This window comes from Rhinoderma darwinii, chromosome 4, assembly GCF_050947455.1.
Source record: "Rhinoderma darwinii isolate aRhiDar2 chromosome 4, aRhiDar2.hap1, whole genome shotgun sequence".
In the NCBI taxonomy this organism is placed as follows: Eukaryota; Metazoa; Chordata; class Amphibia; order Anura; family Rhinodermatidae; genus Rhinoderma; species Rhinoderma darwinii.
In genome coordinates, this window is record NC_134690.1 from 74,592,983 (window position 1) to 74,605,873 (window position 12,891).

Here is a 12,891-nt window from a genome sequence, read left to right on the forward strand (position 1 = left end):
TACTTGCTCACTATAAATTGTCGACACAGATGTAGCAGCGATTCGCTGTATTGCAGCTTTCTTCTCCCATTCACTTCAATGGGAGAAGGCTGCAATACTGTGAGTTGCCACTAGATGTGTGTTGACGATTCACAGTGAGCAAGTAGAAATGAAGGAGAAGCAGCGCTCGTACTTGCTGCATCCTCTTCCAAACAGCTGATCGGCGGGGATCTTGGGAGTCCGGCTCCGACCCATCAGCTATTGATGGCCTATCCTGAGGATAGGCCATCAATTTTTAGGAACTGGAATACCCCTTTAAAGCATAACTTAGGGTATGTTCACAAATTTAAATAATTGAATGCATTTCCAATGTTTCCTCTGGAAACTTTTGTAAAAATGACAAGAAAATATTGTGAAAAAGCATAAAAAAAGCCACGCATGAACATGCCATTATTGTTTTTTTTAATTTTATAGTGGTTTTAGGCCTGGTGTCACTCTTTCCTTCGATCTCCTTATTTGTTCATCTGTTTTGATTACTTGTCATTTTACTTAGTGCGGAATATATTCACACTATATAAATAAAGAATATTATTATTATTATGTATTTATATGACTCATAGCTTTAACACTAGGTTGTGGCCAATTTTATGTGCCAAGTTCGGGGAGAAGTATAATCTGGGCGTCTTCCCTCCCAGGTCTCTCCCTATTTGGGCTCTTTAGCGTTAAATATAGCTCATTATGATCGAGGGACCTGTCACTGAGTCACGCTGCCCTTGGTTGGTGCTGTATGATTTTGGTAATAGGTTCCCTTTAATATGACATAAATTAAAACATGTATTGTATAGATCATTGAATGAATCATATCAACAATTGTGCTCAAGTTAATTAAAGTAAAAATATCCTAGTTGTAATATTGATTAATTAATATTGAATGGAGAACACTTCACAGCAAAAGATTGTTGTAATAATATTTTGTTAGCCAAGCCCAAATAATTTCAATAGATATAATTATCAAGTACACCATGCAGCTAATTGAGTGGTTTGTTTCAGGTCGAGGAGGAGAGGTGAATTTAACACAACTTTTAAATAAACACAAATTTTTTTTAATTGAGCAGAGTGGTCCGGAGAAGCTGTTGGGAGACTGCATCAATGTCAGGCTATACTAGGAGTTGTAGTATCCCAACAATTCACTTACACATTTTAGGGCTAGTGAACGTAAGACATACACAAGTGTCATTCAGTATCATTATTAGGTATAGGAGCATTTATTACCCCACATACAGTAGAGTATTCTATTGTATTCATTTATTTTTATTATGTTATTATGTTGCTATTTACCTATATTTTCATTCTGGCATCAATGGGAAAAAAATACCACCAAGCCACCAAGCATAATCCATGTTAAAAACACCGCAGGGTCCAAAAGTGTTGCAGTTTAGCATCTCAAAGTGTGAGCGCAATTTTATACACACATGAAAAACACATATTTGGCTGCTATGGTTAAAAAAAACAACACCTATGGTCATGGCAGCAATTATTGTGAACAGGACCTTACAGTCGATCTATAAATTCTGTACTTTATTAAAGAAGTGACAACAGTGCAGGCAAATATATTGAAATATATAAAATTTATTGAAAACCAAAAAGGTTTTTTTTGTCGACAGATGAAGACTGGGTCAAGATAAGAAGTACAGTGACCACCAGATCTGCTTAACAACTGTGGAACATGCAGGCAGACAGAAGTTCTGTGGATGGAAAGATATAAATATGAGTAACTACATAGCCCAATATAATATGGATGTCACAACTCTCAGCATTTACTGCAGACATTGATGACTGGAACTGAATACAAAGTTCTCATTCAGTTTTTGTGTATGGTTTATACACACGTCAGTAATTCTGCAGTTTACCACTTTCATGTAAATAAAGTTTAAAGCATGCCTCCAGCTACAACTAAATCAGTGATGGACACCCTCGCTGCATAGCAGCAGCAGTTTGTAGGAGCCTGTCTCCTAGGCAGAGGCCTCTGAATGGGTACAAGTGCCCAGGAGATAGACCCACACACTCATCCTCTTTTTTTCCTACAAACGCCAGTCGTGCAGCAGGGGTATGTGGCATCGATTATTACCAAATGGAGATACCGGCATGATATTGTTAACAGGCTTGTCTTAACAAATGCCCTAACATAGTAAATTGTAGCTAGAGGTACGCTTTTATCATTATATAATGAAAATGTATGCAACTTTCTAATGGACTTAATGTTTAAACACATCCCTACTTTCAAAATCTTTGTTGCTGTCAATGAATGGGATTTTTGTTATTTGTTTTTTTTAGCTGATGAAAACTGTATAGACCTAAAGCTTATACTCATATGGAATCCATAACAAATGTTATGGTGGTTTCAACTCCCCAATATATATCAAACCAAAAAAAGACCCAATGGGAGCATAGAGACCAAAAAAGTTTGTTCACATATGTAAAAAATATATATTTTATTTCAATTTATTAAAACAGCAATATAAATGTTAAATATATACATAAATGTAAAAGGAATATATCACAAAGGATGTCAACAATGAGCAAAGTACACAACTGCAGTTAGTAAGTAGGAGTGATTAAAACAAAACTCGAGCATAGCAGATTGATCCTAGTTGATTCAAAAAGAGATATCAAGAAAAGGAAAAAAAAAAAAAAAGCATTTATCAAATATTGTAATGATGATAAAAAAATACCAATGGTCTTTTAAAAAAAGTTAATGAGACTAAATATGTTATAGGGACGTGGAAAAGATCGTTTCCAAAAACAGACTATAAGTGTTTGAAGTATAATAGCGTTAGTATAGATTATCGGAGAAAAATAAAGCATCATACATAGGTGAAGTACAAAAGACAATGCATTTCAGCTATGAACAGGAGTTAGTTAGTATGCAACTTACTTAGTCAGTATAACTCGGTGGTATTCCTCAGGAGGCATGAGGCGTGATACTCCTACTTACTAACTGCAGTAGTGTACTTTACTCATTGTTGACATCCTTTGTGATATATTCCTGTTACATTTATGTATATATTTGACATTTATATTGCTGTTTTAATAAATTGAAATAAAATATATATTTTTTACATATGTGAACAAACTTTTTTGGTCTCTATGCTCCCATTTGGGTCTTTTTTGGTTTGAAAGACCTAAAGCTGTTATATTAGCCTAGTTTTCTACAATTGTGTCCAGCCACCTTACTGATGTATAAAACAGAGGATTACCTAGCCCTAGTCGGAATATAAATAACAAAATATTATCTTTGAGAAATATTAGCTACTGTATGTCAACAATGTTTCAAGTCATTCACAGCACACACAGATCTTGAAAATGCTGAGGAACTGAAACACGAAGTATATTAGAAAGTTGTCAAGCGCTTTATCATTCAATTAAAGATTAGCCTGGGACTTCATGAATAGTAATGGGAGATAATGAAAAAACAAAAGACTTACCAAAGGGAATCTGCCAGTAGGAAAACGGTACCCTATCTGAAGGTGCCATTTGATAGGACTAGTGGCAGTACAAGCCGTGGGGGGACAGCAGAAGACCTTTTAAAGGGGCAGGCCAGTTTCTAAAACATACCTGTCAGGTGTCTTAAAATGAAAAGTTATGAGACTTTCTCATAACGTGTTAAGTTCTGCTTCTGTAATATGCCCTTAATAACTCATGTACTCAATATACATGTACAAAGGAGTATTCTCATCTTAAATAGCTTGTCTAGTTTACAAAACCCATTTTCTTTTCCCTTATTAGAGAATCCTGAGTTAATAGAGGGGAGTCCCTTGTTCAGATCCTCAAATCTTTGCCAGAGTGGAGATTGATTATAAAGAATGTCTCTGGAGGACCTCTCCCGCATTACGCAAACAATTCAATGATTTGAATGTGCATTGTGTCATTCTTAATTTGCCCTGTGGTCGTGCTGTAGGGAAATTGAACAATTACTGCAAGGTTTCCCCACAGATTACAGCTGATCGCTGGGGGTTCCAGTAGGGAAAACTTTGTGATCAGCCAATTGTCAAGGGACCCTTCTGACAAGTAGTGATTGCCCAAAGCAGACAATCCCTTTAAGCATTTACGCCATAATTAGTATGGTTTGTTTTTTTATCCCGGAACAGCGAACACCTTTATTCACCTGAAAGATTAATACAGTTTTGATATTCTAAATGTTTGGTGCTGAAAAATACTTAAAGAACAAGGAATTCCTGCTGATCAGGCAAATGACCCTATATACTATATATTTATAATATTGGAATATTTATCTAATTACACTATACAGACAAGGTTATTCTATTACAGTTTCTCCAAGGAAAACTAATCCAATCATAGCAAAAATCAGAATGAGACTACAAATAATTTAAGTATCTCCGATGAATTTTCTGTTGGCCCGAATCAATTAGATAGATGTGAACTAATAAGGGGCATGGAGAATATAAGTTATGAGGAAAGATTAAAATAATTAAACCTATTTGGCCTTGAAAACAGACGACTAAGGGGGGACATGATTAACTTATATAAATATATGAATGGCACATACAAAAAATATGGTGAAATCCTGTTCCATGTAAAACCCCCTCAAAAGACAAGGCGGCACTCCCTCCGTCTGGAGAAAAAAAGGTTCAATCTGCAGAGGCGACAAGCCTTCTTTACTGTGAGAACTGTGAATCTATGGAATAGCCAACTGCAGGAGCTGGTCACAGCAGTGACAGTAGATGGCTTTAAAAAAGGCTTAGATAATTTCCAGGAACTAAAAAATATTATCTCCTATGTCAATGTGTAAAATTTTTGTTTGATCCCTTCCCTTTTTTACATCCTTTGGTTGAACTTGATGGACATTTGTCTTTTTTCAACCGTACTATGTAACGGTATGAATCGACTTAAAAGTAAAGGTTAGATCAGTAAATGTATCTCTATGCTGTATGTATATCTACATTAGGTTCCATTCTTTCTAGATACTATGGTTGTTTTTGGAAACCCACAGGGGTCTCCTGAATCTTCCTCGAGGTTGGGTAATTTTTTTTTCACTTGTACACGGTCTGTGCAAAGAAAGCCATAATTGATTCATATCAGTTTATATATGAAGATCATGTGGGCTGAAGAAAGGTCATATTGGATGCTAGACGGTAAATACCTGAGGTTGCGGAGCACTTGTTAAGGGTAGACACTGCCGAGTAATAGGGGTTTCCCAGGAAATCCTCCATAGTGATTTTCTGATCAATCTCAAGCAAACATTGAGTGGAATCCTTGAAGAGAAGATCTTTGCCATCCTTGGAACCAAACAACTGAAATTTCTGTTTCTGGATTCCATTCCTTCCAAATAATGACTACAAATGTGGAGATTTTGACAACAGTAAATACATTAATTGATATTCTGGATGTGGCAATACTCATGCCATGGTTAAATAAATCCACTGTATAAATTAATATTCACAATGCTGTAGTGCCTAGCACCTACATTTATTTAGCATCCTAAAGGAACAGTGTCACGAAAAAATTTTTTTCTTACATCAGTTTGATTTTAGTGTTTTATTAAAAACTTTTATATTTATTTGTGTGTTTGTGTTTTACTTTTTTTTATTTTTGAACTATTTCTTCCCTATGGGGGCTGGCATTTTTTTTTCCATTTCTGTATGTGTCGATTAACGACACATACAGACATGGAATACGGCAGCTACAGTCCCATAGTGAATGCGAACGGGGCCCGTTCCATCCACTATGCTGTACGCCGTCTGTGTCTCCCACACAGTCCAAGTTGAACTGTGCGCCGTACGGCGCCATTTTCCTGTAGACCGGAAGTCGCGGCCGGACAGTAAGATTACTACTTCCGGTCGTGGCTTCCGGACTTGTGCACTTGGAGCGGCGGTAGCAGACGGAGCGGACGGACCGGAGGGAGCGGCGGCGACTGGAGCAGGTAAGTTATTTCTGTGTATGTAAGTGTTTTACTGTGTGTTTACTAGTGTATGTAAACCTACTACACTGTGTGTTAGCTCAAAAAATGGCGACACACAGTGTAGGAGGTTTGACCGTTCAATCCCCTCGTTTCTCCCGGCGCTAGCCAGGATAAAGGAGGGGGGATTCTGTGAGCTCACTAGAGCGAGTGAGTTTTCTCAAATTTTGCAGCATAAAGCAATGTGGTTGCTTTACCACATGCAATGCTGCAATTTTGGGAATTGCTCCATTTGTGACCAGCAATGGGAAATATTATAAATTAGAATCTAATTTATAATATTTCCTGACTCGTGAAAAAAATTAAAAAAATTAGAACAATGTTTAATCACCTACACACTAATTGTTTAACTAAAAATAAACACATTTTTTTCTAGCGTCACATTCCCTTTAAAGATAGCTTATATCATGGAGAGACCTTTCTAGGCCTGTATGTTGTCATGATGTGGAGGAAGAAGCAACCAAGAAACCATTAGATCTCCACATTGCTGGATCGCAGATGGGGAAGATTTTGGACGATGGGAAGTTGAGCCAAAAAAAGAACCCATTGTGTTGTTTAGCGGTTATTAGATAGCACAAAACTTTTTGGACATGAGAGTCACTTGTAAGCATGTATATAATTGAACTATAGGGTTTAGACTCCAACCTTCATGTGTTTATTTTATTTACTATTATGCAAAGTGTCTTAGGGCACAGATTGGTGCCATACTGGCATAAAGCTACCGGTATACATTGGAGCAGATTTATTAATAATGGCTTAAAGGTACATAGCCTAAAGCTAGAGGTTATAGACTGAGGATGCGCCAAATTTTTTTATGATGTGCATGCTGTTTGATTCGCATTTCATAATTTGACAAATAGCCATATTCTAAGTATGTAACCCAACATGGCCAGCATGTCGCAAATCATGAAGGTTCTTTCTGGTGCACACATTAACCGAGGTGCACAGACAATAATAAATGAGCCCCATTGTGTTTTTCGGTATATAATGTGTGGTTTGTGTATGGGTGGAAACAGGGTCGGCTCCAGGTTTATGTGGGCCCTTGGGTGACACAGATTTAGTAGGCGTCAGTAAAATGGCCGAAAACATCACTTTGTGCCCCCATATAGACATTAGGCCCTGATTATGTCTCCATATAGAAGTTAGGCCCCCCCCAAGTTTGTACCCCCATAAATTTAGTGCCCTCTGTAGATAGTGCCACACAGCCCCCCTCCCAGGTAGGGGCACACAGTAATGTCAGGAGGAGAGAAGAAGTCCCAGGCAGAGCGCTAGAAGCGGCTCTGCTCCGGGACTCCGTCTCTGGGGAAGCCCCTGACATCACTGTCCATACATGGACAGTGATGTCAGGAGCGGAGCAGTGTCCCAGGCAGAGTGCTAGTAACGCTCTGCCCGGGACTTTGGCTCTGGGGTTGCCCCTGACATCACTATCCATATATGGACAGTGATGTCAGGGGCTTCTACACAGCCGGAGTACCGGAGCAGAGCCTTTACTAGCGCTCTTAGCAACTAGCACTCTGCCTAGGATTCTGTAGCGTAGAAAATGGCTGAGTGGGGAGATCCCTGCTTGCTCTTCCATAGCGTTCAATAGTATCTGCGTCCATAGCGGCTGCTAGCAGGGCCACTGGGCATAGGGGGGCAGTGACGGCGGACGGCACGAGCCCCCTCTTGCCGCGTGGCCTGTGGAAGCCGCTATGGCCGCTATACGCCACCTCCTAGACTGGGACTCCCTCTAGAAGCAGAATCCCCGGCAAGACTCTGGCCGGGGATTCCACTCTTGAAGGAGCCATGACGGCAGCGTCAACACCTGGTGGCCAAGTGGGCCCCCCAAGGGTAGTGGGCCCCGGCACTTGCTCAGGTTCGCCGGATGCTGACGCCGGCCCTGGGTGGAGAACAGTGAATTATTCAGTTTAAGGCCAGATTCACACCTCCGAGTTACACCCGTGCGGGTCAAGTTTTCACGGATCCCCATAGACTTGAGTCTATCGAGGGATCCGTTGGACTGCCCCATTGAAATACATCCGTCTGCTTGACGGCCGTTGTTTTAACGGTCGTCACACGGATGTATACTACGGCCTAACAGTTCCATTTTGGAAGCTGGTACATTTTCTTGATAGGAAGTAGACAAATGATGGAGGAACATTCGAAGATGACTTGTTGATGATATGGAGCTCTTACCTGCTGTTTACTAATCATCTTTATCACACTATTTCTCTTCTCTGCTCGGGTGATGACAGCATGGGCAGGCACCTCTGCCAGGTTGCAGGTTTTGTAGTCGCTGACAGATACACGAGAACCATCAAGGCATAACAACTCAAAATCACTTGACTTCAACTTCTTTGCCCACTCTGCAGGGTTTTTTCCTGAATGAAGCCCAATGAACTTTAGTGATTGCTCTTAAATGTTTATTGATTAAACACGTTGTAACATGCACCACATTAATTTATTTATACCTGTTATTATAAACTGTAAGTCCATATAAACTGTAAATACATCATAAGTTGTTCATGTCTGTCAAGCTGTTAAAGATTCTATTCAGCTGTTTCATAAAAGGGTATGCCTTTTGAATAATTACTTTTTTTGTTAAAAGGGTTACCTGACAATAAGTGGAACACCTTATATCCCACTGCTGGGACCCAGTGTTTGGTTGTAGAATTTCGGGGTACCTACCCGCCATCAAAAAAAATGAATGAATTATATGTACCCAAAAATGGTGCCAATAAAAGAAAACAACTCGTCCCGCAAAAAAAGAGCCATCATATGGCTAAGTTGACATAAAAATAAAAAAAATATGGCTCTTGGAATGCGGCAAATTACAAAAAAAAATAAAAAGATAGATAGATCCTGAATGCTTTAATTAGGCCAGAGCTTAAGGGGTTAAACAAAAATCAGTGGACATGCTTGCAATGTAGCTGATCTCAGCTATGACTAATACAGAACGGTCCTGAATGTGGGACCGATTCACTATGTTCTCTTAAAGGCTGAATTCAGATTTTGCGTTTTTGTTTCATTTTCAAACGCAGCCTACAGAAACGTATTTGAAAAAAAACGTGTTTTTTCCAAATGTTTCAGCTGTAATGTGGTTTGAATTTAATGGTTTTAAGCTTCCAGCTAAACTCTTTAAAAAATGCCTGGGTATTAAAAAAAATGCATGCCTTTTTTAGATGCGTTTGAAAACGCATTAAAAAGGCAACAGAAACGGCACAATGTCAATTCAGCCTTAAAATATTTAAAAATGGACTTTATAAACCAAACACCAGCTTTAATTATTTCTGTCTCTGAGGAAGCTGAGTGACAACCAGTATTGCCACAATTACAGCTACCTCAGCAAATCTGCCTAGTTATGCAGAGACGCATGCCGTACTTCCTTATCGCTGCATATTTAGCCGGATACAGGATGCTGTTCAGGAGTTTAGAGCAGCTTGGTGGCAACAACCATAGAAGCTGTAATTACAGCCATATTGGTAGACACTGTTTTCCACGTACATAAAAAAACCTAAAAAACCACTAGATAAATAATAAAAAGAAGAGAATAACTTAAGGACTTAGAACCACTGGTAACGTGTTCTGGTATAAACTTTAGAACTGTACTACTATATAACTACTAAAATATATTAAAGTGTAACTAAACGTTCAACAAACTTCTGACATGTCAGAATTTTTGATTGGTGGGGGTACGAGCACTGAGACCCCCACCAATCACTAAAATGAAGCTGCTGAAGTGCTCATGTGAGCGCTTAGCCGCTTCGTGTCTGTTCGGCCTTTTCTGGAAATCAATGTATCGGAGTACATACTCAATAGAAAGTCTATGGGCCCGTACATCCCTACATCGGCTCCTGGAAAAAAACGAACAGAAACGAGGCGGCTGAACGCTCACACGAGCGCTTCTGCCGCTTCGTTTTAGCGATTGGTGGGGGTCTCAGTTCTCGGACCCCAACCAATCCAAAAAACGGTTCGGATCTGGCAGCAGCACATGTGGACCTACTTTTGCGATTTATAAATTTGACCTAGGTGAGCATGGCAATGTCTTTTCTCCTCACCTACCTAACCTATTGACCAGCACAAGGTGGCGTCGTGTTTTTTGCTCTTTTTCCTCAAACTTCTGACATGTTAGAAGTTTGTTGAACGCTTAGTTACCCTTTAACTTCTTACCATCTGAATTCTCCAATACAGTTGTGTGCTTCACAAAAGCCACATCTCCTCTTTCAACAAGACACCTACAAATAAAAAAAAGTATTTAAAAGGTTTCTTTTTTACCACCATTTACATTTTAATAATCAATTAATCCTACCTACTATAGATTACGACCACAAGTTACCAGTAGATTACACTTGCTTCTCCAGTTCAGCAGTTACACTTGTAGTTCAGATTTTCATGAAATCCACTCATTTCCAAGTTCAAATATACTAAGAGTGAACGAAGCAACATGGCTCCCCATTGACATGAAATGTTTTAACTCCATTCAATAGGAGGATTTCAGGAAGACAGAGGTACAGTAATATTGTTAATGTCATAGGTACCCCTATTGATCTACTACTGTCTCAGACGTGGGCACTTTTCTGCGTTTTCCCCAACCTCATGACAAACTAGTATCCAGAATTTCATGTGATAGTCAAGGATTGCTGCCATCATCTTGGAATACCATACTACTGCCCGCAGACACATCAATCATAGATCACTGGGACTTTTGACTTATCCGTTATCTGTCCTTACAGATTGGCACTGGAAGAGATACAGTAGATACATTCGAGGGGCTGATGACTGCCTGCCTTAATGTAAGTTCTTGTTAGTAGCTTAGACGGGGTGCAGAACAATGGAGGAGATACATGTGTTATAGTAAAGGGTCACGGTGCCTGGCACATTCATATGGGCAACATTGGAGTAGTAACTACTATATACACATTTTTGACACAGGTTGGCTTTGGAGGGATGAAACTGGAGTGGAGTTGGGCTGGAGGTTTACATCTGAAATATTTTACTGGAGTATGTGGATTTAAGCTTCCATGACTGAGTGTCCTGAATGGCCGCTAGCCATTATTGTGGCTTCCAACCAGCCGGGTAGCCTGTCACCTCTGGTATAGCACATAGTGGTATTTGTAACTACTTTTTTTTAAAAAACAAAACACAAATTAAAAAAATTTAAGGACTTTTGGTCTCAGTTACCTGAAAGCTCCTGAATATCCATAATAGGCTTCAGCATCACTGGGAGAGCACTTAAAGTCCATGAGCGTTTTTTGTGGGTCACCAATACATAACTGACAGAAGGTAGAATTAACTTCAGAGCCAGGAGCACAACTTTTACTGAAGTAGGAACCTGCCATAAAACCAAAGCAGATTGAATATTATCAGTAACATAATTTTTTATCCAGAAAAATTGCAAAGCGGTGGTGATATTTGCTCCAAACACCAGGGGCATGTGTCTCTGGTCTTTTGCCCATTCCAAACAGATGTCGCAGGCGGCGATCACCACTTTTAATTGTATCCGCCTCGTACAGTACGTAATTGGAAGTACAATATACAGTTAGGTCCAGAATTATTTGGACAGTGACACAAGTTTTGGCATTTTAGCTGTTTAGCATATTGAATATACAGCTATATAATCAATATGGGCTTAAAGAGGCTCTGTCACCACATTATAAGTTCCTCTCCTACGTAATCTGATCGGCGCTGTAAAGCAGATAACAGCAGTGGTTTTTATTTTGAAAAACGATAATTTTTTACCAAGATATGAGCAATTTTAGATTTATGCTAATTCGTTTGTTAATGCCCAAAAGTTTTTGTTTTTACCGCACAGTGAAGGCCGTAAAAATGAAACCCAAAAAACAATGGAGGAATCACAGTTTTTTTCAATTACAACCCACAAAGATTTTTTTTTTTTCAGTTTCCAAGTATATTATATGGTACTTTAAAAAGTACCGAAAAGAAACTACAACTCCTCTTGCAAAAAATAAGCCTTCGCACCACTCTATTGACAGAAAGCTAAAAAATTGATGGCTTAAAAGGCGGTGAGTGAAAAACGAAAAATGGCTTGGACTTTAAGGGTTTACAAAGGTGTACATAGCCTTTGAGAGTCTATAGGAGGTGGAATCTGCTGACAGATTCCCTTTAAGAAAATGGCAGTAAAACATTTTTGGGTGGGAATATGGATGAGGAAACATATTTTCAGCTGCTCCTATATATATATACAGTGGAGGAAATAAGTATTTGATCCCTTGCTGATTTTGTAAGTTTGCCCACTGTCAAAGACATGAACAGTCTAGAATTTTTAGGCTAGGTTAATTTTACCAGTGAGAGATAGATTATATTAAAAAAAAAACTGAAAATCACATTGTCAAAATTATATATATTTATTTGCATTTTGCACAGAGAAATACCGTATATATCGGCGTACAAGACGACTTTTTACACCCTTAAAAAAATGTCAAAAGTGTGGGGTCGTCTTATATGCCGGATATTGTCTTGTACACAGGTTGTTTCTTACCTTGTGAGCCTGCAGTCCGGTACACAGGCTCCCGGGATGCACGGAATCCGCCACGGATCTGAGGGAAGCCGGTATTAGCCGCCAGGGAACATCTCTGTAAGCCTCCGTAGATCTCCCTTTCCTCTCATTCCCTGCCTCTTAGATCTCGCGCGATGAAGCAGCCTATCTGCGCATGCGCGAGTTCAAAGAGACAGAGAGTCCTTGGTCCTGCCGCCGATGTCCATAGTGAAGCGCTCCTGCACGAAATGGTGAGTATATCTTAAATTCTATATTTTAAGGGTAAAAGTTGGGGGTCGTCTTATACGCCCAGTCGTCTTATACGCTGACATATACGGTAAGTATTTGATCCCTTTGGCAAACAAGACTTAATACTTGGTGGCAAAACCCTTGTTGGCAAGCAGACCAGTCAGACATTTTTTGTAGTTGATGATGAGGTTTGCACACATGTTAGATGGAG

General features: G+C 39.3%; 1 protein-coding gene and 1 long non-coding RNA gene across 2 annotated transcripts in view; one reads left to right on the forward strand and one right to left on the reverse strand.

Annotated features, from left to right (window-relative positions):
* The window catches only part of LOC142759242 (uncharacterized), a 47,561-nt gene extending 45,718 nt beyond the window's left edge, over positions 1–1,843 (forward strand). The window contains exon 2 of the long non-coding RNA XR_012883111.1: positions 1,644–1,843. This is a non-coding gene — a long non-coding RNA (uncharacterized LOC142759242). The remainder of the gene's footprint in view (positions 1–1,643) is intronic.
* LOC142759241 (serotransferrin-B-like) overlaps positions 1,591–12,891 on the reverse strand; it is a 44,925-nt gene continuing 33,624 nt past the window's right edge. The window contains exons 13-17 of the mRNA XM_075861203.1: positions 11,117–11,267; positions 10,106–10,170; positions 8,132–8,316; positions 5,141–5,333; positions 1,591–1,724 (exon numbers count right to left, since the gene is read on the reverse strand). Of these exons, the coding sequence (XP_075717318.1) occupies positions 1,690–1,724; positions 5,141–5,333; positions 8,132–8,316; positions 10,106–10,170; positions 11,117–11,267 (629 nt within the window). The 3' untranslated portion in view covers positions 1,591–1,689. The remainder of the gene's footprint in view (positions 1,725–5,140; positions 5,334–8,131; positions 8,317–10,105; positions 10,171–11,116; positions 11,268–12,891) is intronic.